The sequence below is a fragment of the Lissotriton vulgaris genome, chromosome 11, assembly GCF_964263255.1.
Source record: "Lissotriton vulgaris chromosome 11, aLisVul1.2, whole genome shotgun sequence".
Taxonomy (NCBI): Eukaryota; Metazoa; Chordata; class Amphibia; order Caudata; family Salamandridae; genus Lissotriton; species Lissotriton vulgaris.
The window spans coordinates 500200588-500228116 of NC_141699.1; the positions used below are offsets into that span (position 1 = coordinate 500200588).

A 27529-nucleotide genomic window follows, 5' to 3' on the forward strand; every position below is an offset into this window, starting at 1 on the left:
TTAAAAGTGTTTGTTGTCAACAATAAAATCTGCACTTCCCTGTTCCATAAACCAACGGCTGGGAACTTAATCTTAGAAGCCAGTAGAAGCCACCCAGTTCCCTTAAAAACAAGTATACCATATGGAGAACTTCTAAGGCTGAAAATAAATTGCACAAGAGAAACAGATTTTAACAAAGCTGCCACAGAAGCCATCAAAAGGTTTGAAAGAAGAGGTTATTCAAGAAACCTACCAGACTCAACACTTAAACGTGCCCTCTAAAAGAGAAAGACAAGATACCTGAGGTTTCCGGCATAGCCCATACACAAATAATCATAACTTATACTAGTTAGAAACACAACATTGCAAAAATTGTAAGACACAACTGGCATATTTTGCAAACTGACCCAGTTATAGGACAAGATTTGTCTAACTATCCTAAAATAACTTATAGGAGGTGTAGATTGCTAAAAGACAATTTGACCCATAGTGCCTTGGAACAAGTGAAAAAGAATCCAAGGATCAGTGATTTAATGGTATTTTTTCCAAGTACTTAATGTAAAGCCTGCAGACACAGTAGGAAGAGAATAACACACCCATTACCAGGTTCCAAAAAAGAAAGGAAAATCATTAAATGTCTTACTTGTAATACACCATTCTGTGTTTACGTACTAATATGTCCATGTAACTTATGGTACATAGGTAGTACGATCAATCCTACTTAAAAGAGAATCCTCGAACATGCTAGAGCAATTGAAAAGAGAGATCCAACATATCCTATTGCTAGGCATTTTGCTGAATGCCATTCAAGCAATAAGAATTTGTTAAAATTCTTTTGCATTGATCATATACCATACACTGAAAAAGGAGGGAATTGTGAACTCCGGCTAAGAAAATTTGAATCATGGTACATAATAGGTCTCCAAACAAAAAATCCAGGAGGTCTGAACACGGAAGAGGAGTTATCAATACATTTAGTTTAAACAATAGAGTTATTGTGAAAACGCAGAAACTGATTATATCATTGTCTCATTCTCAAATGATGTGTTGTTTAGTATATTAATTTGCGGTTCTAGTATTATTCCAATTACTTTATTAATTAGTTTTTAGGATGAAGGATCAGGCTGAAAAGTAAAATGATTAATTACATATTTAGGGATCATTGATTCAAGCATGCCCATCCAGGGCTTAATAATTTTTCCCTCATCCAATCATGTGAGATAACATTATCATTATTTAATTACTTTTTAATGTTTAACATGATATTAAATGTGAACATGAAACTAAATGAGTCAAGAAAGCATTTATAATTGATATTCTCTTCCAGGGCATAATAATAGATACTTAACAAAGCATCTTGAAATTGTAAATAAGGTAAGTAGCCTAATATTACTGCACACTATGTAATGGCGCTGACGCTTGATTCACGAAAATTTAATTGTCCGTTGTTTATGTTGATGAATTACGCCATGACGCACACCGGAACAAAATATAAAATGGCAATGCTTTATCTAATGTTTTTATAGCAGTCGAGGAAGGCTTACGCCGAAACGCGTCCCGCTTTCTGATAAATAAATATTTGAATCCTCACCTGTGAGTGCGGCGCCTTTCTTGGTTTGCGAGGGAGAACGAGCATATATATATATCCATTTGGGCAGGGGCAGGGGTAGAAGAACCTGATAAATTGCACACCGAGTGGACATGAATGGATATTCTGTCTATAAGCTTTGGGTACCCCTGTAAGACCCCGTATCCCTTCAAGCTGTCCACGAAGCATGGAAAGGGCACTATGCCATAATATTTTCTAGATGTTATACCACTGTTTGACCCCGTATCTCTCCCAGCTAGCATTTTATCATGTATTGGGCACTATGCCATAATGTTTCCAATTTGCTATATTACAAGCTGTGTCTAATTTGGTTTTCAGCGTTGCTAATATTGTCCTATGCATTCACTTCTGTTAGTGGGTGGCATGTAACTCTTCATAAATAGAGAATTAATCAACGTGCCATCACCATTGTACTCCCCGTATATATTTGAGTAGGATACTCGGTTTTATCAAGCACAATTTTGCACATCAGCACTATTTTTTGCACCTTTTGAAATAGCATATTTTGCACGTTCCCTGTAAATTGAGACTTTTGTATCAATTTGAGACTATAGATTCATAATATGGAGTGAGTCATGGATTTGATGGGCAATGTACTTTAATCCATAGGTAATAGTATGAAAGGATATATTTTGTAAATAATGTGTAAATATATCAATTTACCTCATCAAGTGTTTACATTTGTATATATTAATATGAATTTACTTTGCCTTTTGTTTATGGACCAATGTATATTGTTAATTGGATCTCAGACATCATCTCCGTTCATGAAGTATTTTTTCCATGTCTATGTTTTACTTGAGTCTTAATGGGGACACTCACAGTATATAAAGTGCACTTATTGGTTCTTTTAGTCATGTGATCAAGGCTGCCGTGTTGCAGCCGAAACGCGTCATGCTGGGGACAGAAGATCAATAAACCACCCTTAATTTGAGAAAAGCGCAGTGTTTGTGGTCTGTACCTACGTCGTGGAGTCGGTATCTATGCCGAGGAGTAGGAGTTGGAACGGATATATATATATATATATATATATATATATATATATATATATATATATATATATATATATATATTCGCAACTTCCGAGTCCCGTTAGTTAAAAGGACACAGAGACGACACTCCAGGAGAACTTTGCACAAACCCTTTATTGTGCACTCGTGGAACAAGGACGACGCGTTTCGGCGTTAGCCTTTTTCAAGCTTTTTCAAGTTATATATATAGAGCCACCAATTTCTCTGGTTTTATATGAGTCAAATGTCCAACTAACTATAATGTCCCTGAAACCTATGTTTTTTTTGTGAATATATATATAATTATCATTTGTTTCTTTCCCGGGCCACTCATGTAGGTGGCACAATAGGGGCTTCAAGCCGAATAGTAGTTATTTATTTACCAGCCCTGGCACAATAAGTGCACATCACTAGGGATCTACTCGTAAAACCAATATGCCAATCATGGAGAACCAAGCACAATATTAATTTACACAGAAAGCACTCGCACTGTGACACTGATCAGCGATGGCAAAGCACCCAGAGCATCTAACTCAGGCACAGTCTAAGCAGCCTAATAGGGATTAGGAAATGCAAAATGGAGTCACACTCGCTAACTGAAGCCTGCACATTACGGGAATAACTCAGTGGGTTGCATAATGTAAATACAAATGTCATCTTTTTAGCCACACACTACTAACCTAATATTGTCTGAAACAAGTGTGTTGCAGGAATGGGAATTTCAAACCTAACACTAACCATAATAACACTTTAATATTTTTTTTTTTGGGAAGGGAGAACAAGGCGGCTAGCAGGAGCGGTTAGTCGGGCGGCTCCGGGAGGCTCAGATACCCGGGTGATGTAGCTGTGTCGTTGAATCTGTAAAGTGGAGGAAGGGGGAGTCATTCTACATGGTACCGTCTCCTTTTGCTATTGAAGTCACTATGGGATAAAATCATCACTTTCGGGGACGCTGTGTGTCTCCTCGATGCGAGAAGCGGTGACTACGGTATCTCCACTTACATTCTCAGTACCAGCATCGGGCGGGAGGTGGCCTTTGGATTTTACAGCTTGAGGGTCCGATATAGCTGCTGGGCCAAGCGTGTCTTTCGTGTCTTCGGTATTTTCTGTATTTTAGCTCTGTTAGTCTTTGGAGTTGTACACAGACGCCCGAAGCTGAGGGGAGAGAACAGTATTAGGTCTGAAGGGGGGTTTCTGGAGAAGGGAGTTTAGTGGGAGTTGATATATTACCTATGTCTAACAGTGAGTTAAAGAGTGAGCAAGCTTCCAGATACACTCTTAGAAGCAAAAGGGGGAAACACTTAGGACAAACAGATACTCCTCCGATTGTATCGGCTAAACATAAAGTCCGGAGTAAGAAGACTGCAACAAAAAACAAATCTAAAGTACAAGAAGTACAAGATTCAGTCTGTAGAGCTAAACCTCCACCTTCTTTAAAAACATATTTCAAGCCTATTCCTGCTGTCTAAGAGTTAAAGTCCGGACCTCTAGTACCTACCTCAACGGTCCCGACTGCCTTCGATTTTCCAGAGGGCCTTCTTAGTTCTAACAGATATATTGTACTAAGGGAACTAGACCAAGACTTAGATCAAGTGGATACCTTAAAGACGCACACCCCAGAAATGTCCGGAAAAGGAAATAGTGCAGAAGCTGATAAGGACGGTATGGCAGGAATTACTGTAAACGATATACCAGCGACTGTGGCGCAAGAACAAATTTCAGGAGTTATATCTTCAAGGAGCAGTATGTCCACAGAGGGTGAGCACAAGGACATGGAATCTACGCTTAATGACCAATCTGTTTTGTTAATCCTTAACTCTTTAAGTTAGGAGATGAAAAACGGTTTCGCGGTTTCACAGAAGAACCAGCAAGAAATAAAATCATTTTGTGAGAAGTTAGAGGAGAAGTTTGACTCTTTGGTGGCAAGAACAACTGTACTAGAGACTACGGTCACGGATTTAAAGTCGTTGGCACACCAGCATACGAAGAAAATAGATGATTTAAGGCAGCATGAGCAGGGATACCAGGAGAAAATGGAATCTATAGAAAATGCACAGAGAAGGAACAATCTGCGTCTTTTGAAAGTCCCGGAAGGGGCGGAAGGGAGCAATATTAAGGCGTTTGTTGTCAAACTTATCAAACAGGCCACGGCTGTCGAAGTCTCAGAACAAGATTTAAGTAGAGACATCCAAAGAGTCCACAGAGATCCGTTTAGGTTAAGTCCAAATAAAACTAGGTTTTAAAAGATTTTAGTTCATTTTCTGACTTATATCTTGAAGGACGAAATCTTTAATAAAGCTTTAAAAAGCACTTCTCTCTCAGCGGAAGGATTTATCTTCCAGATCTGGTCAGATGTTTCTTCTAATACAGCATCTAGACAGTGGGAAGTGGGTAAACTACTAGACCCCTTTAGGCAAACTATTGCTACTGCTCAATTGAAATTTTCTGCAACCTTAAAAGTAATGTACAAGAATAAAATGAAAACCATTAAAAGAGTAGATGAGGCAAAAACATATCTCAAATTGATAACGGAGGATTGTAGAGGTAAGCCAGGGGAGAAAGAGTAGTGAACTTTTGTTTTTTTGTTTTTTAATTTTAAATACCAAACACACTGTCTAAATAGACTTATTTCTGTTTAGCTCTACTCTTTGTTTATTATCTTGCCTATTTTTGGCACAATAGTCATCCTGGTACCCCGGGTACCTTGGGGAGGGAGCCTTAAGACCATGAGTATGGCCAAGAAGAAGAAGGGGGGTTCTCCAGGGGAGCACTGGGAGGGATCAAGGAAGGGGCGGGGCAGAGTTGGGGTGGGAAGGGCACTGGGTGGGGAGCATGTGGGAAAAACAACAAAAGAATTGTCCAAATCGCCAAATCAGAACTCTTAATTGTTTACGTTTATTTAGGAGAATATGTCACAGGCTAAATCAGTTCCGCAGGCATATATCAAGGTTTTAACTTGGAATCTGAATGGCCTGAGAGTAAAATCCAGAAGAGAGAGAGTATTTCAATATTTGAACATATCTTTACTTTGCAGGAAACGCATTCCACAGAGCAAGAGTTAAGAGAGTTTTGTAATAGTAAGAAATGGATTCAGTATGTTGTATCTACTTCACATCAAGTTACCACCAAGGGGGTTGCAATAGTAATTAAAGCAAAACCAGCCATAACTGTGGAAGAATCAAGGGTCGATAAAAAAGGAAGATGGGTCATAGCAAGAATAAAATATTATTCACATAAATTTACACTTGCAGGATACTATGGCCCTAACTTAGATGATCCTCTCCCTCTTAGGGAATTGTTGGTAGAACTCTTAGATTTTAATGATCCCTTAATTCTAGCACGGGATTTTCACCTAGTTTTGAATCCCCAATTGGATAAAACATACAAACTCAAGACTACACATAATCCTAAAACAAGATCTCTCTTAATAAATGCTATGCATCAGTTAGCTTGGAAGGATATCTGGCGGAAAAAATGGGTTGAAAAAAAGGAGTACATATTCCATAATAAAAAGCTAGGTCATAAATCTAAATTAGATTTCTTCCTAATCGCAGATAAACTATGCAGTGCAGTCCATGAAGTTAAACATATTGGAGCACATATTTCAGACCATCCGTCAGTTTTCTTAGTTTTGAAACTCATGGGTCCTCCCAGTAATAAAAGATGGACCATGGATAGAAGTATCTTGCTTGAGGAAGATGTAGTAAGAAAACGTACGGATGAGTCGGAAAGGTTTTTTGAATCAAACCTAGGGTCAGCAGCACTCCCAACTGTATGGGACTCTTATAAAGCATTTTTGAGAGGAATAATTCTTGCTATTCAGTCTTCCAGGCATAGGAAACATAGAGCAATCATATCGGAGATCAAGACTAAAATTACCAAGCTAGAGTCTGATCTTTTAGTTCCAAATTTACCAACTGAAGTTAATCTTCGGAAAGAACTTTTAACATGTAAACTACAATTGGAAGAGATTCTTGACTCTAGACTCAGAAAGCGATGGCAGGCCAGTTCTCTCGCCCATTACGATGGCGAAGCCAGCGAGAAGCTTCTAGCATGGAAAACAAAAAAAGAGAAAAGCAGGAATATGATCAAAGGGGTTCAGTTGGGCAATACGGGATACATCTCAGAAAATATCTCCGACATCCAGGAAGCATTTTTTAGCTATTTTGAGCAGGTATATAATGAAGACTTAGCCCCACATGATAATTTAATTCAATCATGGCTCGAACAATATGCAGTAAGGCAAATTGATGATGAGGCATCTAACAATTTAAATTGAGGAATTTGCTTAAACGAAGTGTTGGGCGTAATAGAAAAAAAACACTTTAATATTTTTTTCAGTGAATTTCAATGTTTTTTAAATCTAAAATAAGATGACCATTGCTGTGCATGGTGTGGGGGTTGGCGCGGCCGGGCCCTGTGTCTAGCTTTCCATGGCTGCCCAAACCTCCTCTGCGCAAAACTAACTATGTGAAGGGTTTCAATATAAGTAAGGCAGATCTATTGTCTTTGTCAAAGTGTCAGTGGGTTTGTTGGTTTTATAAAGTGGTTAGCACTCAACTTATATAGAACAGATCTATTGGCTTTGTCAAAAAGTCACCAATAACTATAATCAAATGTATATAAATTGGCATGTTTAACAACAGTGAATTTTACACAATCTGGCTGCGAGGGTGGCAAGCAAAGTGCGCACAGGTGTCTGTTCTGGGATACTTATTCTCAAAGTTCTGATCACACTCCACTTTAAGTGGTCCCACCACCACTAGGCCCCCAGAAATAACTGAAATCTATACAAAAGGAGTGTGTGTTCATCCAAATAATGATAGCGAAGCATTGCGCCCATATATCCTCCGTTCTCTGTGGACGTCAACGGTGTACGAAAGAAGGACAGTGTTGGAGACATGCTAGAAGGAAGCGTGGAATGTAATTGACTGTTGCAATAAACAAAGATTGATACTAGAAGAAGGATGGGCATACAACATGGTATTTAAAGTCATGTGATTATCATGATAATAGAAGCCCTGATGATGTCCACGTAGGACTAGACAAGTTGGTTTGATAAATTGGATAATGTAACTTTGTGTTGAAAAACTGGATTGATGAATAAATTCGAAATTGGCTTTTCAATTAAACAAGAATACTTAGGGATTTTTTTGGGGGTTGGATACATAGAAAATGGACAATATATGAGCGCACTGCTTGGAACGCTATCATTGTTTGGCCGAATCACTCGCTCCTTATGTAAAGATTGTAGTTTAATAATAGTTATTATATTTTCAAAAAAGCAGTACTCAAAATAAAATATTAAACATGGTTTTAAGCTTGGGTTTTTTAAAAAACATGTTTCCATACCACAAAGTGACCACAAGAGGTCCCTGCACTCCAGCTGAATAGCATACAGCTCCACTTTAGAGTGATGCAAAAAATATGGTAAGCTCTCCAGGGTCATGGATTCAATGACCCCAGACTTGAGGGGTCATTAGGATCGCGGACGGACTTGCGTTCGTCCGCGACCCTAGAGCAGGAGGGAACCTCCGCATGGCATGCGGAGCTCCCTCCTGTGCAATTAGGATGTGACCACAAGGGTTGCGGTCACATCCTCTATTTTTAACATTGCGGCGGGTGGAGCTTCAAGCTGCACCCGCCGCAATGTTAAAAATGCACGCATTGCATTTGCATGCAGTAAGAGGCAGGCACCGCGCGGTGCCTGCCGCTTTCTGCATGCAAATGCAGGGGGGTACTATAGGTACCCCCCATGTGCACCCCCCACCCCAACGGGCCCCCGCAGTGAAGTTCCGTAGGCTTTTCTACGGCGGAAAACCCGCCGCGGAAAAGCATAATTTACAGGCCATCCTAATATGGTGGACGGTGTCTGGAAGACACCGTCACCATATTAGAGCTTTTCCGCCGCGGTTTAAGCCGACCGCGGCGGAAAAGCTGCGGACGGAAACCAGAACCCACCAGCCATCCTAATGTGGTGGTGGGTCTTTGGTCAGTCCGCTGCGGTTTTTCCGCATCCTCTGGGCCGGCGGTGCCTTCCGCCGGCCCCAAGGATGCGGAAAAACCGCAATCATAATGACCCCCTTACTGTTTTATTTTTAATGTGTTTGTTGGGCTGATGCACTCCCAGTAGTCCTCCAGAACATTAAATAAAATGCTTGGTGGTGTCCCATTTTTGAACCCCGTTGCCCACCAGGGCATGCACACTATATGGCAATGGTGGGGGATGCGAGGGGAGCCCAAAGGTAGCACCCATACTGAGTGTCGGTTGGAGCCAGTAATTTATTGTTCCTGTGGATGCCTCCAGTGCCCACCTTGGGCACTCATAGCATATGGCAATACTGTGGGAGGATGAAATATAATGCTTTGTATCTTATTTCTGTCTTTGACCCTTAGAAGTTCTTCACGTGTTTTTGGCCTGAATAGAAGTACATTTCACGCATAGCACTTTTTCTAGTTCCTGTCACCCATGCTGCAAATCCATCTATACATGTTTCCAAGTAGTGAGGTGGAAAATATTGATGGCTGGGGACGGAGTACAGAGAATAATGTGTGCTCTGATTGACCAAGCATTGCTCACTATGAAAGCAAATGCTGGGCATGTAATAGATGTGTGACGGTGACTAGCACTTTTCATCCGATGTGTGTAAAGTGAGTGCCATCTTGCTGGAGGATCAGACAGCATGGGGCCGGCCACTCAGTAGGGCACAAATCATAAAATACTTTTACTTCCCAGGGAATATTTAACATTGAATTACTGTATATAATGTTACATAAGGGTGTGATGATACGTTTTAACTCTCAGGGAAAGCATCTGCCAAAAATTCAAGCTAGCCTCAGGACTATTATGCTGGTGAGTGGAGTAAAATAAAACAAGAGGTTAGGGGTGAGTTTCTTGTAAATGTACTCTGGGCATTGTTGGGTGGAAATCCCAAGCTAAACCTTCACTAACTGAGAGAAAAATACTAACAGTGATTTGGTTGCCATAGAATACCATGTCTAAGAACCATCTTCATTTTTGCTATATGGGCAAAAGAGGCAAATCTAATGCAAACATGTTCAGTGGTAAATTTTGAAGGAGGATGTTGGCCCTAGCAATACATAATTGTAGTAGCAGACAACAAACCTGTAGGATTTGATGCTAAAGTGGTCTGGTAGGAAGTGGGGGCCACATTAAAATCACTAATGTCCACCTTCACAGTCCAATCGAATAAGTTGGAAGTTCAAGTTGACATATTAAAAACTGTGGAGTTTTATTGGGCAGTGATTGATTTCAAGTGTAAAAGAAATAAACCTATGAATAAATAAAATAAACCCACAAAATGATGTAGCACTGACAACTAGTAACGCCCATTATTGTTTAATTACGCTCATTACCAACAGTATTGCAGAGAGGAGTGGATGGTTTGGAGTTAAACGTAGCTATATCATTGAAAGAGTCACTCTCCCATTCGAAAGGTAGATAAACCGATGTGATATCCACCGATGTATTATCAACATTGTCAGAGGGAAGCAGAGAGAAGGGCCTCTGAGCCCATGTGTAGCAAATGCAACACTTTATTAGAAAAGCTGGCATCTTTTACTGAACTCAAGTTTTTTTCATGTCAGACATCAATAGTTTATCCAGGCCAGAATTTGAGCTTTGTGTTGTGGTACTTGCAGTTTTACTGTTCCCATTTTAAGTGCAGACAAAACACAGGATTTAGGCATATGTAGGTAATTTTTGTTTTGCGATTCGCAAATTGCGATTTGTTGGGAAACGCAATTAGAGAATCACAAAACGAAATGTAGTTAGAATTAGCACATTTTTGTGCGAATCCCAATTATTCCTTATTTGGGAATCGCAAATAGAGATTCGCAAATAAGGAATACCTTCTCATTCATTCCTATGGGCTAGAAGGCCCATAGGAATGAATTGGAAGACATTCTCAAATTGTGATTCTAAATTAGAGAATCGCAAATTGAGAATGGAATTTCAGGGTTGCAAAGGTGTCAATAGGACACCCTGTTGCACCCCTGAAATTAACATGTGTGCACATGTGCCCCATATACATGCCCAACGGCATGTATGTGACCACATGGCACTTTGAAAAATGCCAACAAGTGCATTTTTCAAAGAAATCGCAATTTACCACCAACCTGAAGTTGGTGGTATTTTGCAATTATTTAAGCCACAATTCGCACAGTTTGGGTGCTTCCAACATTGCATTTAAGGAATTGCAAATGTTGTGATTCTTTATTTTGCATGTGGGTTTTTGTGTGCTACATAGCACACTGCCCTAATTGCGATCGCAAATGGGCTACCTACATATGGCCCTTGGTGAGTTACTCATATTTGACATACGGCAAATCTCTTAATTTATCATTTTTGATTATGCTAATTGCAACATTTATTGTGGCCCATCAAGCCTCACATATCTGTTTAGTTTTCTTTTAAATAAGACTCTTTAATGGCTTTATTATCCGCTCAGTTCAATCAAGTATATATACTGTGAATCCTGTATGTGCGTTGTTATTTACAGGTCAATTAATATCCTTAAAGCTGTTGGGATTTTCTGCCCCTGAAAGGCGTGTGTTGTATATTGATTTGTTAAACATTTCTAGATATAGTACGTGTCTCCGCGTGTGATGATGCATTATTTTGAGGCCACATCAACAAACCCCATGCACCTCACCCAACATCTCCATGCAGGCCAAACTACAACTAAAATCCTTTTCAACCATGCAGTCCAAATGGGCGTCCTGTACCCCTATGCATGCTAGAACACTTTGCAAACTCGCCACAGGTCTGAAAAAATGTATACCTGCAGCTAAACTAGGCACTGTAGCATCCATACCAATTCATTGTAAAGTGAACAGGTACAACATGCACACGTTACAGGAATGCTCAGGGTGCTCTTCGTGTTTCCGTGTTTTGCCGAGAGGGGAGTGTGCCAGAACCCAGAGAGGAGTAAATACGGTGCACGACTTTTATGTATTTATATTCCAGCTTCTTGGTTGCCATACCTCAAAAGTCCACATCAGCAAGTTAATGATTGTCAGTTGCTAGCATTGTCAAGATTGTACCGCTTTAAGATTAACAGACATAATGTCTTCTACCATTTGCTTACTTTTACATTATGTTAATGATTATTCATTACTGGAGTTTTGTTTTCCAGCCCGAGTGTTTTGAGTCGGCCGCTTCGATTTGCCCCTTGAATCTCGCACCAGTGTGCGGTACTGACGGAGAGACCTATGCCAATGAATGCCAGCTCTGCGCTCAACGAATGTAAGATTCTAGAACTCTTGTTACCTCTTCTCTCTTGACACCGAACAGCCCACGGCATGATTTTTGGTAAAATAAACCATGCATTTACCATTTGGATCCAGGCTCGGCTCCAGGAATTTTTGTTTGGGTGGGCCAAGGGCGCATTTGGGTAGGCCACTGCGGGCTCAATGTGTCGCTTCTGGAGGTAGCCTACAAATAGAAAAAAATGTACTCCTGCGTGTGATAGAAGGGGATAACAGGAGATTCAGGGCCCTCCATTATTTTCCAAATCTCTTTCTAATCGTTAACACTCTCAAAAAGTGTTTTGATCCCCATGTAAAGTCCTTTTGATGGGCAGAGGAGGTTTCTGAGGTGGGAGTATCAGGCAAGTAACACTAATCAGCCTGCCTCGTTGCCAGCCTTCAGAGAGAATCTCTCTTCATTATTACCTCCATCTGACCCCAGACTCTGCAGTACACTCCCTTCCAGGCCTGATCATCAATTTTCTACAATCTCTCTACCGTGCACCTTAACTCACAGCTAACCTTGGTCCCCAGCCCCATATCAGGCACCACCTGGTTTCATTCTCCATAATCCCACTAAAAAGATTTGTAAAATCACCTTCAAACTGAAAACCCTGAATATAAGAGTAAATATAATTAGCACACACTTTAAAATATGTTACACAGTGGCCCTAATGACCCAACTGCTAATTAAATAAGCAAAAACATTACAGGGTCTATTATAGCGCCGGTGCAAAAGTATTTATTGGTGTCCCACCACTGACCTCTTACTCGATAGACAACTTTACTACCACCCTCCAACAGTGCACTTCATCTCTCCTTAGCCCCTTTCAGTCATGACCTCCTCATCAGACTCCCTCCCTACCTGCCCCCCACCAGTGTCCCTCATCACTCCAAAGCCCATCCCCATGACCACCTCCTCAGACTCCCACACAAATGCCCTCCACCAGTGCCCCTCATCGCTCCATAACCCCTCCCCCCATTGACCTCCTCCTGAGTCCCTCACTGCCACCCTCCACCAGTGTCCCTCATCGCTCCAAAGCACCTCCCTCATGACCTCATCGGATTCCCTCATTGGCACCCTCCTCCCAGACTCCCCCACTGCCACCCTCCACCAGTGCCCCTTATCTATCCGTAGCTCCTCCCCATGACCTCCCCCTCCTCGGATTCCCTCATTGCCATCCTCCAACACTGGCCTTCATCTCTCCGTCGCCTCTTCCCCTCATGACCTCCTCCTCAGACTCCCTCCCTACCACCCTCCACCAGTGCCCCTCAGCGCTCCATAGCCCCTCTCCATTACCTCCTCCTCAGACTCCCTCCCTACCACCCTTCACCAGTGCCCCTCATCACTCCAAAGCCCCTCTGCCTCATGACCTCCTCCTCAGACTCCCTACCTACCACCCTCCACCAGTGCCCATCACTCCAAAGCAATCCCCTCATGACCGCCCCCTCAGACTCCCTCCCTACCACCCTCCACCAGTGCCCCTCATGCCCTCCTCCTCAGACTCCCTCCCTACCACCCTTCACCAGTGCCCCTCATCACTCCAAAGCTCCTCTGCCTCATGACCTCCTCCTCAGACTCCCTCCCTACCACCCTCCACCAGTGCCCATCACTCCAAAGCAACCCCCCTCATGACCGCCTCCTCAGACTCCCCCACTACCACCCTCCACCAGTGCCCCTCATGACCTCCTCCCAGACTCCCCCACTGCCACCCTCCACCAGTGCCCCTCAGCGCTCCATAGCCCCTCTCCATTACCTCCTCCTCAGACTCCCTCCCTACCAACCTTCACCAGTGCCCCTCATCACTCCAAAGCCCCTCTGCCTCATGACCTCCTCCTCAGACTCCCTCCCTACCACCCTCCACCAGTGCCCATCACTCCAAAGCAATCCCTTCATGACCGCCTTCTCAGACTCTCTCCCTACCACCCTCCACCAGTGCCCCTCATGCCCTCCTCCTCAGACTCTCTCCCTACCACCCTCCACCAGTGCCCATCCCTCAAAAGCAACCCCCCTCATGGCCGCCTCCTCAGACTCCCTCCCTACCACCCTCCACCAGTGCCCATCCCTCAAAAGCAACCCCCCTCATGGCCGCCTCCTCAGAATCCCTTCCTACCACCCTCCACCAGTGCCTCTCATCACTCCAAAGCCCCTCCCCCATGACCTCCCCTTCAGACTCCCTCACAAACAACCTCCACCAGTGCCTTCCATCTCTCCGTATCTTCACCCCTCATGATGCCCCCTCGGATTCCCTCATTGCCACCCTCCAACAGAGCCCATCATCACTCCATAGCCCCTCTCTCATATGCATTTTATTTCTTGTATAGCGCTACTCGTAGTGTAGGGTATCACAGTACTGTACATCACACACACATTATGCAGACACACAATGATTCATAAAAGTATCCAAATCAGCCTATAGGGAATGTCACATAAGCTAATGAAGATTACCAGGTGTAGGAATCACATCTCATCCATGCTGCTGGGCAATATGTATTAAGAGGGTTGGGTCTGGAGAAGCACAAACACAGGATTTAAAGCATACCCCAGTGGTTGGCTGTACTGATTAGAAATTATATCGGCCCAAACTCTGTATTGCAACATTAGAATAATGAAATACTGGGAAAATTCGAACTAACTAGCAATACAAAAATAAAATAAAATTATACCATTCTGGTTTGTATACACGTCTTTGATCACACTGTCCTATGTATCAAAGGATCTCTGTGACAAAGGCAGTAACCCACTGAGCTATCCACGTTAACTACAGTTCTATTGCATTTAAATACTACAAACCAAAAAAAGAACGCTCTCCAGCAAGATCAACAATCCCCAAGGTTATTTGGACATTTAGTTGTCATGCATCCTTGCAGAACCACTCATGAATGATACCAACGATTTAAACACACGATGTAAATGAAAATGAAATAAACACGGCGTTCTAAGTATGTCTTTCTCACAGATGTAAAAAACACAATAGCCACACATTCTCTTACCTGCTCCTTACGAACTCTGTCACAGCCGGATGGTTAAACAAACAGCTCAAGGGGTCAGGAAGGTCAGGAAAACGAAACGGCAAAACAAACTCCTCTTTACCAGCAGAAAAGAATTAATTATCCACAAATCCAGTTCCAACGAAAGGCTTTGTCCCCTTCGCAGTCCCCCTAATGTACCTGCAAGAGTCGGCGGGGACACAGTCCACCTGCCTAATAGGAGATGCGTGATTGGGGGTGCGAGCCCAGGCCCAATCACGCAACTCCTAAAGAAAGATAACGTTCGAAGAACGTTTTAACTTGCAGTGGCCATAGTCTGCTAGCCTTACTGACGTCACTGCCAGGGCCAAGGGTTATGTTTGGGTGGGCCAGGCCAAAGTTTGGGTGGGCCCGGCCCACCCGGCCCACCCGCTAGAACCGGGCCTGTTTGGATCACAAAACTACGTACTATACTATGCGTACATTTTTTTTTTCATGCGAATGTGCCATATGATCTAAAGAAGATGCCACACGTGAAAGGCAAAGGGGGGTCCTTAACACATGGGAGGTTGGACTACAGTACAATTAATATGTGTCATAAGTTACACAGAGGGTCTGAAATACCAGGTAAGATGTAGAAGGCTTTGGGGACTTTATTATGCACATAACAATATGAAACAGTTAATATTTAGGAGGTAATGCATTTTGCATTACCATTAGTATGCCTGCAAACAAAAAACTGGATTCAGGGATTCAAATGTGCAGAAAAGGTCCCTGCCTTCCAAGCTAACGCTTCATTGAAAAAATACCTGGTTATACAGAAATTTATGCTGGAAAACAGTCCAGCATTACTACTCTCGGGAGCAAAGTGGAGAAGAGTAGAAGAACAATGTTGTCTTTAGGAATCTACATCAAAAGTGTGAGAACCTTTAAATCAGGTAATGCAGATGCAATCTTACAATCATGGGGGTCTGAGAGGTGTTGGGCAGTCTACCAGCTAAAGCCTCAGGTGAGCCAGCACAAACATGGTACTGACGGTTAGCAAGTGGCCATCCAAATACACGCTGCATGTCACCCTGACCGCTCCCTTGTTCCCTTATTCCCACCAAATGTGACAGCTGTCCTCCCACTATTGTAGTGTTAGAAAACAAGAGATCCTCTATCTAAAATTATGTAGAAACACTACCCCTCCTGTCTCATCTTTTTATCTTTAGGAGTCTGGCTTTTAAAACTGCAAATCACCATAGGAAGATCTACTAACTCCTCCCTTAATTTAAATGGTGTTGTATTTCAGCCTTCTTTGTTGCGGTATGCAATATTTCATGAGGCTGAAAAGGCATAAAGGTTTTTTGCCCGTATACAATGAGCTGCTCTGTTCTTTGAGGACCATATATATCTAAATATCTGAAATATTTTCTGTCTTGTTTTTTTTTAGTAATTCATTTAGGCCTGAGTTCCAATAAAAAAAGTTTGTAGCAATCAACAACTGTGAATAAATGAAATAGAGTTCGGAATGATGGAATGGAATAAGCATTAGTGGTTGGAGAGTGTGACTAGTGAGATGGGTGCACGGGAGTGGGGAGCAGTGACAACACTATTCTTCATGTTCAGCTTCAAATTTTCTCAGGCTGTATTGGTGGGGTCGTGGTAGGGTCCCTAACACAAACAGTGTGTGAGTGGGTGTGAGGTGGTTGAGCCAGATGAAGCGCGGGGTGTGACATTCGTGCATAAATAAAAATCGGACAGTAGAAATCAAAGTTTTCTTTGAGATTCATACTGGAAGGGAGGGTGAGAAGGTGAGAATGAAGGATTGTTTTTGTAATATATTTAAATGTTTTGTCTTAAAATAGTAACAGTAAACGGGAAGAGAAGAAAACTTGCTCTCCCAAATGGGGTAGGAATCTTTTTTGAGATCCAAAAGCTCAATGGCCATTGGCGAGTTTTTCTTCCTAGGCAAACCGTGCTTTCTCGTAGCAAATCTGGGCAAGAAAAATCTGTGCCGAAAACCCGACCTAAACATGGTGGGACTTCAAACGTGATACCACAGTGGAGATTTGGTGGATGGCCCATCAGGAAAAGATTACTTTCTGAAACCTGGAATTCTTCACCCCTAAATGGTGTGGGAAGTGTCGGAAGTGTGCTTTTAGCAGCATGGGACAGTGCTCAACCCACAGCTCCTACATGTGCCACAATCAGAAGCACATGGCTGACAATTCAAACAAACAGGCACTCGTTTCCTGGATCATACATGTGTGCAGTTGGCATTGCAGGGGCACACACCCATCAACACTACTGACCAAGTCACCCCCTTCACACTTCTTGACCACTCAAGTGAAGACATACAAATGTACACGTGAGACTAAGAAGACAGGCCATTACAAGATGACCACACGTCAACACTGCTGTTCACACATCAAGTATGATCACACAGATCTGATGGACCCTGGCCACCACACAAGTTTTCCTGTGGATAGAATTCAACCCTGTTCTGGTCTTGCATCCTAACATGATATGTGTACAATTTAGGAAACCTGACTACAGAATGATTAGGATAAGAGTGGATCATCACAAACACCCATCATTGCACCCTCAAGCCTCAGAGTCAAGAAGAACCAAAGTGCCTTTCACCTCTGGCAAACCCTGAAAAATTGAAACAGGCAATTGGCTTTGTTAAAGTAGCATACAGAGCATGTGTCACATGAAACCATACCCAAAAAGAAAACTTTTTATTTAGCAAGGATATTGTCAAAGCAGACAACAGGAGCAACTGTCTTTATTACATATTACAGAGATAGACCTCAAAAGTAGACAAGATAAAAGCCAGTAGGCAGTTCATAGTTCAAAGGAGTTGCATATGTGCATGAGAACCAGCACAGGGAATGGGCACCCAAAGTTACAAACAGCAAGGCCAGTGGCCAGTCCATACTTCAAAGGAGGCACATGTGTGCATGAGTACCTGTACAGGGAATGGGTAACACCGTACACTGCCATGACAAGCAACACAGCTAAGGGGATAACAATGGGCAGTCCAGGCACCGCTGTGGAAGAGACAGGTTTGGGAGGGGGACTTTGCCTCAGACTTGGCTGTCAGATGAACTGGGAGGTGGCTGATTGTTGGGGCCAGTTGGAGGACTGGACCTGGGAGAGAGAGGGCCGGCTGAGGTAGCTTTGGGCTGGGTGGCGTGGTGGCACAGGGAGGTGGAGACATGCTTCCTTGAGACACAGTGTGTGTGTGAATGTGGAGGGATGCCTCTCCACTTCTTGGGGATTCAATAGCCAGAACCGTCTTGGGTAGAGTGGCAAGTGGTGCGGGCACAACAGGCACACTCTCCACTAAAGGTGCATCAGGTGCAGGTGGTCGACCTCCCTCTGGGGATCTTTTGGATCTGGTGGTACGCTTGGCCTGGCTGTGCCTGTTCTTCTCCATCCCCTGTTGACTAGGTGAACCCCCCACAGTGCCCTCCTGTCCCAGCTTCACAGGAGTTACTCATATTTAGACAACACAGTGGGATGATGGTATCCCCTAAAACGAATTTAAAAGCAGTATCTCACCACCATCATTCCCTAACCTCAGCATTTTCCACCCCTTATCAGGAAGAGATGAAGGTATGTCTTGCTGACACAGAGTTTACAGACCAAACCAGTAGACTTTGACAGTAGATCGATGGGTAGCCAAGTGTTTGAGTAGGACACGATATTTAAGAGTTTCATGAACACGAGGACTCTTCAAATCAGCACACTTGTAAATGCTTCTCTGCCTAATGCAGATATCTGGGTTCCAAAAATGAGGAAACCCCAGCAAAGCGACATGTACCCTGGGTTTAAAAAGTATTCATACATAAGGTTTGTGTCCAGCAAATACCAGAACATCTGCTTGGATAATGTAAAGATTCACAAGAGAATAATCTCTATGTGTTCTGGAGGTGTCTCAGGGTCCAAAATAGGTAATGTAATGTTTGATAATAGGGAGGAATCTATAGGTTTGTCCCCTAAACATATCATAGTGCTTCATTGGGTACTGACTGGAGACCCTGGGGTTCTTAGTCAGGTGCCCAGAATCATCTTTCATTCCAGCGCAATATTTATCTAGATATTGTTAGCACTGCAAAAAGCATGATGAAGGAAGCAATGCTTGGATTAATGTCAGCCACTGGCAATGGCACAGGTCCACATTCGTTTCCATTGCATTTCACCCATGATGCCTCCCTAGACAGAAAACTGATATCTGCAACTCAGTCTTGGTCCTTCTCCAATAGGAACAGCCCAGCTCAAAGTGCTATCTCAGGTTCCATTCAGACAGTTATACAAGCATCCCTGGACATATTCTTGTCTACTTTGGCTGAGTCCGTGAGTCCTCTTTCACAGTATCCACTTCAGGGCTTACCTGTTTACTATGCTTTATTTACCTCTGTTCTTTCTGATGTATTTTCTGATGCATTTGAAATATATGGAGATACATTTCTTTAGGTTTTGTTAGCAATTATGGGATCAAGATACAGTTTAAAAATGTGAGTTTTGATTTTCATTCTTATTATGAGTTCATGGTTGGGTGTTTGTAACTGATCAGTGGTTGTGACCACATTTGCCGTCACAAATTCTAGCTATATGTCATAGTGACTTACAAATTGAAGGGGCACGTCCCTTTCAAGCCACTTCCTATATTTGATTTAGAAAGGGTAAAATGCTTCTCCCAATTTAGAAACAGTTTCCAGCTCATAAAATGGTATTGCACTTTGCAAAAAGGTGCTTTTCCATTACAAACCTAGTGAACCTAATGAACTCCAGGCCCTGATCCATGAATTATATTTGCACATCAGACCCCAAATGCATGTTACAAAAGTGTTGGGCATATCTAATAATTTATATATGACAAATGACATCTTACTGTCAGAAAATTTAACAGTACTCAATTTACTAGCCTGGGAAGATGAAAAGGTGAGTAAGCCAGGCTGGAATCTTCTGAATGGGAAAAAATATCTAGCTCCCTATCCACCCATTTGTCAGTCTTTTATTTCTTTTCATACACCCAACCTAGCCCTCTCCCTGGAACCAACTCTAACCTCATCCATTAGTTTAGCAGAATACTCCAGGCTGGACGCCCACCTAGCACTAATAATTGCTATTCCCTCGCCTTTCCTTATCTATTCTTATCATTTGTTTCTGAAGTCATAAATATGTATTCTAGAGTAGCTAATCTACAAATGTTATCATTTTTTTAAAATATACTGCTTAAAATAATTCATATTTCCTTATGCTTTTATTACAGAACTAGAAAGTTGGACATTCGTATCAAAAAGGATGGATCATGCTGAAGAAGTCCAGTTCTAGAGGGTTCTGATTTAAAGAAAAGTTTTAGCCCAACTAATAGCTGCTTAATAACTGCAATGTGATCTTTAATAAAACTCTTGATTGAAATATATAAATTCTGTGCTTTGTGGTACAATTGTCCTTTTTAATATCTAGCAATCTGATAATGTGCCTTGCATTAATCCCATTATGATTTCTTATCCACAATGCCCTCCAAATCTCAAATGTTGCTTAAAAACACACATGTTCCTTACAGTTCTGTGATAGAAACTTGCAGAAATTGTAGAGATCTACAAAATACTAACCATCCAGTGTACCTACACTTGTCCTAAAACAAACGGCATCCCGGGTGTGTGGCTGGCCATACTGCTGATGACAGGAACGGTTTAAGCCATGGACAATGCAGTTCTTTGTGAGTACTGTCTAGGTTTCAGAAATGTCTGTGTTTGATAGGTTTGTCTAGGTGGCAGCTGAGCCCAGAACAAATTCACATTATCCACATTGCAAACAAAATTATTGGTATTGAGTAAAGAAAATGTGATCTGACCATGTAGAGGTTTGGAGCCCTGTCCTGTGACAGGTTGTCAGCCCTCCAACATAAATTGGGTGCTATTTTTATCCGGAGAGGAGTGGGAATGCAAGGTGGTAGGAAATGTGTGGAACTCGCTGATTTTGAAGCTCTCACTCACAGAATTGTGATAAAAATCTATCTATTTAGCCACATGTTGAGGTTTGCAAGGGTATCTGGTTAAAACAAACCTCGAAATCCTTGTAGGAGCGACGCATACAACACCACTCTTGATTCATCCAGGTGTAGTTATCCGAAATGTCTGGGCTGGGTATTTTTTCCTTGTTGCCCTCTGACCAGAGGCCTAAAATGTATGGATCACCTCTAAGCAAAAATGGATTAGTTATGGAGTAGAAATATGTGATCTTTCCATGTTGCATTTTGGGGTCCTTCCTGTTGCGGTCACTAGGCCTGTCCACACAAGTGGGGTAGTGTTTTTTCCGCAAGCCATGTGGGACGTGTGGGAATGCTAAGTTGTTTGAAATTTACAGATCACCAGTGTCAGGGTGTTGATTCCTCAGGGCTTGTTCTATGTATGAAGGGTCCACCTCTAGGCAGCTCCAACTCTGAAAAGTCGTAATGACACTGAGAGTTAGAGTGGCCAGGTGGGGGAAAGGAAGGTGGGAAAGGAACAGCGGGGAGGGAAATCTGAAAGAGAAACACAGAATGCGTAAAACATCAGTGGCCTTCTTAGTTCCTAGAACTCTAATTTAGGATCTTGTAATTTGGTATTCACCTGTCATTCCCTGCTGTTATGCTTGTCAACTTGTAAGGATGGATTACTACAAAACTGAATATTCGAGAGTTACATTGATACCCACAAGACAACTGTAATTATAGGCTAAACTAACTAAAACAACCTATGGTCTATTCACATACCTAGAATGTTCTTTTCACACAATTGGAAATGGTTTCATGATTCACAATGCTGGACCAGCCGAGCAACTTTGTACAAGTTTTTCAAAAAGAAATGTCTATCTGTGGATTACCATTTAGTTTTTACGTCCTTTATTGTTAGTCCAGACTGAAAAGTTCTAGGGCCAAAGTTTAGGGCTAAAGTTCGAAAATAATAAATGCTCTCTGGTTCTGAAGATGAGAATTCAACTCTAAAGTTCCTCTTTGGAGATACAATGTCAATGAAGAGTTTTAGAGGCTTACTCTGATTCAGACGTCTCGATCGTTGTGGGTAAAGCTTCTTCAAAAAGAATACCTTTGTTCTTGACCTTCTTTGCTCTTGAACAAAAACAGCTGCTTCTCCTTTCTGTCTTCAAGCGCTATATCCAAGAAAATTGCCTTCGGTGGAGCAAAGGAATACTGAGAGCGTTGCCTTGGGTGTGGTCCTCTTTTATACCTGTGCCACACCCAAGGAAATGAGGATGGGCTGCACGTAACAAACGTCTTCCGCATATCGCAGTAAAAAACAAAGTGCAGGAAATGGGCCCTGAGATGCGTGTCTTCGCACCAGCAATGCAAAGACGTCTTTGCAGTTTGTTTTAAAGTGCAGCGTTGTGGCTTCAGAGCGGGCACCATATTCATAAGAGCGCTCCCACTCTGACTCGTGCTTTTATAGCAGAACATACAAACGTGATAAAAACAATGCCCATAACAGTCTAACATAATGAAAACATTGTCCATAAAACACACAGAGTAATACCAAAAGGAAGATGGTGCATGTATCCTAACAGAGAACACAATTAGGCAACAGCAATTCAAATGTTGCAACCAGACAGTGGAGGCACAAAACACTAGCAATAACTGTGTGTGTATTTATGCAATTACAAAAGAGATCTGTTTAAACATACAACACATTGAAAGGAAAATACCATTCAGATCATATGTTGTCACATTGCCACCAGTAGCGGGCCATAGGTTTAATAGTGTGCATTTTTCCACAGAATACCCGTGGTCAGGAGTGTGTACCCCTAGAGCCGCGACCCAGAATCATGACAGTACTCCCCTCTCCCAAGCGGACTCTAGGGTGGGGCTTTGAAGGGTAGGAGTCATGAAAACGATGCACCAGGCGAGGTGCATGTATGTTACTAGCAGGTTCCCAAGAATCATGTTCAGGACCATACCCTTTCCAGGAAATCAGATACCACAAACGGGCGTTGCTCCTACGGGAATTCAAAATCTTGCGTACTTCATATTCTTTTTGTCTATGAATCGACAGAGCACCAGGCTCGGAAGAACAGTTTTGAGGAGCTGGCTTCAATAGAGAGGTATGAAACACTGGATGTATTCTTAAATGAGAAGGTAGCTGCAGTTTTTAAGTTACATGATTAACTTGTTTAGATATCTCATATGGTCCTATGAATTTTGGATGGAAAGCTTTTTTCTTTTTGAATTGGATGTTTTTAGTAGAGAGACAGACTTTGTCTCCTGCTTTATACTGAGGACCTGGTCTTCGATGCCTATCAGCAGCGATGTTATAGTTTCTTTTTGCAGAATTCAGGTTCTGTGTGATTGTTGAATGAACCTTTAGGATTTCTTTTACACCGGCTGAAATTGAAGGAACTAGATCTAGCTCTCGGGGTAAACTGATTGGAAGATAAGAGGGATGGAATCCGTAGGTTGAGTAAAATGGGGAAGATTGTATAGATGTATGATGAGCTTAGTTATACGCTATTTCGGCCAACCAAAGCAAATTCTTTCAAGAATCTTTTGTACTTGAAATGAACAACAAAGGTTTTGTTTCAGAGTTTGATTTATTCTTTCTGTCTGGCCATCCGTCTGGGGATGATAACTTGTAGATACTGCTGGTGAAATTTGTAATGCTCGGCACCATTGAGACCAAAATGTTGCCGAGAACTGTGATCCACGGTCAGAGATTATTTTCTTTGGCAGGCCATGAAGACGAACTACATGGAATAAGAACAAGTTGGCTAATTCACTAGAAGTTGGTAATTTCTTGCAAGCAATAAAATGGCCTATTTTTGAAAAGCTATCCACTACTACAAGAATGCAAGTATGACCTTGCTCATTCGGTAGATCTGTGATAAAGTCTACAGAGCAATGTTCCCAGGGTCTTCGTGGGGTTGGTAATGGTATTACCAAACCTTTAGTCTTTCCCTGATCAGTCTTATTTCGAGCACAACTTTCACAATCTGTGACCCCTTTAACAATGCTTGATTTAGTTTTGGCCACCAAAAATTCTGTCAGATTGCTTCTATGGTTCTTGGCTTACCTGGATGCCCAGAACATGGATGATTGTGATGCCAATCAAACACTGTTTTTTGTAATTGTTCTGTGGGTATATACAGAGAATTTTCATGAAAAGGTAAATCTTGGATGATTTGTCGATTAGCTTCTTGCATGCGCCATTCCTTCCACATGTGAGCTGGGAAATTGTCTCGTACAGAATCTAGAAATTTTTCGGTGGTTACTAGACAAATTACTTTATTTGGGTCAATTATAGCCTGAGGTTTTTCAGGGTTATTGAGTTGTGTAGATTCCTGACGAGTGAGAGCATCAGCTTTCCTATTGTCAGACCCGGAGGGAAATGTTACCACAAAATCGTATTCAGAAAAGAATAACATCCATCTCATTTGACGTGGAGTTATTGAACAAGCTTTTTTCATGAATTGTAAATTGCGGTGATCTGTAAAAACTGTAATTCTATGTCTTGCTCCTAAAAGATGATGACGCCATTCAGCGAAAGCGTCTTTTATAGCCAAAAGTAATTTTTCCGCAATGGTGTAATTAATTTCTGCTGGTAAGAATTTTCTTGACATGAAACCGATTGAATGCAGTTGACCATTAACCAAATCTCTTTGCGACAAGATTGCTCCAATCGCAGAATCTGAGGCGTCTGCTTCTACAATATAAGGTTGTTCAGGGTTGGGATGTGCCACATCTGGAGTAGATGTAAAGTCTTGCTTGAGTTGTTCAAATGCATTCTGTGCCTCTTCATTCCAGATAAACAGAATTTTTTTTCTTAACAGGTGACAAATGGGTGTGATGGTTTGAGAGAAATGACTAATGAACCATCTGTAGAAATGAGCAAATCCTAGGAAGCATTGAACATAAAAAAATGATTTTGGACTAGGCCAATTAAGGACTGCTTTGATTTTTCGATTCGCCATTTGAAAACCTCCGGGAGTCAAGATGACGCCAAGGAATTCAACTTCTGTTACATGAAAGTCACATTTATGAGTTTACAGTTCAAACCATTCTTCAATAAAAGATCCCAACTTATTGCAACATGCTGTTCATGACACCTTTGTGATGTTGAATATATGAGTATATCATCTACGTATACAATGACAAATCTGTCTAAGTACTCGTGTACGATATCGTTTAAAAAAAATGAAAGGCCACTGGGGCATTGCATAACCCAAATGGCATGACTGTATATTCAAACAGGCCATATCTGGTTTTGAAGGCTCTTTTCCATTTGTCACCAGATCTCATTCTTACCAATTGATAGGCACATTTTAAATCCAATTTCGTATAGATTGTTGCCGATTTGACTTGGTCAAGAACAACCGGTATCGGTAGAAGTGGATATTTGGTTTTGACTGTGATCTTGTTTAAAGCCCTATAATCGATACAGGGGCGGAGTTCGCCATTGGCTTTCGTTACAAAAAATAAAGTAGAGGCCGCAGTAGATCTAGACAGGCGGATGAAATCGATGACTAAGTATTTGTCTAAGTACTCTCGCAAATGTTCATTCTCTTTCTCAGCCAAACCTTCAATTCTGCAGTTTGGAAATACAGCCCCTGGTATTAGATCAATTTGGCAATCCTATTCCCTGTTCAGTGGTAATTTATCAGCTTGTTTTTCATTGAATACATCTCTATATTTGTCATACTGTGGTGGTAAGTTAGTCTCCTTTTCATCAGCGGTGGCAATAGCATGATTGGGCTCAGGTTTCTTATCAGGTTGTTCACATATCCTGACAACACAATGTTTTTTACAAGGTCCTGTTCATTTTTCTTGTTACCCAATCAATACGAGGATTGTGAGTTTGCAACCAAGGCATCCCTAAAATAAATCCATATTTTGGGGCGTCAATTAAGTTGAAAGAAATTAGTTCCACGTGAAGTTGATCAACAATGATACATTCTAATTGCATTGTTTGGGTTTGTTTCGTGATTGGTCCTGATGTTAAGACACATCCATCTACAGTTTGGACAATCTCTTGTTTCTTTTTTATGACACAAGGTAGTAACAGTTTTTTTGCTAAGGTTAAATCTAAGTAATTTCCTGTAGCTCCTGAATCCAAGAGAACTGTTATTTTTTGTCTTTTTTCTTTTGGAGCTATTGTCAAAGTAATGTCTATTGTTAGATGAGCTACTTGCTCATTTGCGGAGATTCGTAGAGAAGGGATTTCCAAATACTCAAAAGATCCCCTTCTTTCTCTGTTGAGTAAATTAGTTTTCTGCCGGTTTAGTAACTACTTGTATGGTTTTATTTGATGATGAGAAGGTCATATTTTTGGCTTAGTTGTACAGTCTTTAACAAAGTGACCTTTTTTCCCACAGTAAAGACATAACCCATTTTTTCGATGTGCTTCTTTTTCCTCTTTTGTGAGAGACAGATGAATTGAACTTATTTCCATGGGTTCTCCATGATTGTCCTGGGATGGTGTACTAAGAATTGTTCTACTTTTTTCGAAGCGAAACGAAGTTCGACAACCTTTTCTTTCAGCAAGTCTATGATCTAGTCGCAAAGTCAGATTAATTAGTTCTGTACAACCTTTAGGTTGCGGATCAATTTGGGCTAGAACGTCTTTTAACTCATCCGGTAACCCATGATAAAATATGGATGCTCTTTTTTCTTCGGACCATTGTGTTTCGGAAACTAATCGATTACAATGAGTTAAATACGTAACTAAATCCCGGCTTCCTTGACGTAACTCAAGGAGTTCTCTATCTGCGGAAGAGGTTGCTGCTTGTTGATCAAACACTTTTTCAAATTTTCTGAAAAAAGTTTTTCAATTGTATAATATTGGGTTGTTTTCTCGAACCAATGGGACAGCCCAGGAGGCTGCATCACCAAACAGGTACGAGATACGAAATGCAATTTGTGATTGGGCATCTGGAAAAGCTGTGGGTTCACAAGTAGAGTGGAGTTCCACTTGAGTCAAGAATACTTGAATTTATGTGGGATCCCCGGAAAATCTTTCTGGAACAGCTAAGGGTACCGGAGTAGTAACTGTGACTGACATCAATGTAGGGATATAAATCATACCAGCTGTTCCCTGTCCTAGGGTTTGTGTTACACTTGGAAATTTCCCTATTGGAACATCAAACAGGTTTCGTTCAGCTTTTTCTTTCTTATCTAAGCGCAATTGTAGTTGTGAAACACTTTCTTCTAATAAGGTCATGCGCGCTTTGGAGTCTGCCAACTCCTGCTGTACCTGCCTAATACCTTTAGGATATCATCAAGAGTGGCTATTCTAGATTGAACAAGCCAGGAGGAACAAACTCCGTGGGCTCAGTATTCTGCCAGGGCGTTGATTCCTCTGGGATTTTTCGATGTATGAAGGGTCCACCTCCAGGCAGCTCCAACTCTTTAAAGTCTTAATGAAACAGAGTGTTAGAGTGGCCAGGTGGGGGAAAGGAAGGTGGGAAAGGAACAGGGGGGAGGGAGATCTGAAAGAGAAACACAGAATGTGTAAAACATCAGTGGCCTGCTTAGTTCCTAGAACTCTAACTTAGTACCTTGTAATTTGGTATTCACCTGTCATTCCCTGCTGTTATGTTTGTCAACCTGTAAGGCTGGATTACTACAAAGGAGAATATTCTAGAGTTACATTGATACCCACAAGACAACTGTAATTATAGGTCAAACTAACTCAAACAACCTATGGTC

At 41.8% G+C, this 27529-nt stretch overlaps 1 protein-coding gene across 1 annotated transcript in view; it reads left to right on the top strand.

Moving 5' to 3' along the window:
* LOC147682166 (putative pancreatic secretory proteinase inhibitor) overlaps positions 1–20261 on the top strand; it is a 97591-nt gene extending 77330 nt beyond the window's left edge. The window contains exons 3-4 of the mRNA XM_086943566.1: positions 11757–11866; positions 20105–20261. Of these exons, the coding sequence (XP_086799692.1) occupies positions 11757–11866; positions 20105–20150 (156 nt within the window). The 3' untranslated portion in view covers positions 20151–20261. The remainder of the gene's footprint in view (positions 1–11756; positions 11867–20104) is intronic.
* The last annotated feature ends 7268 nt before the right edge of the window (positions 20262–27529 follow it).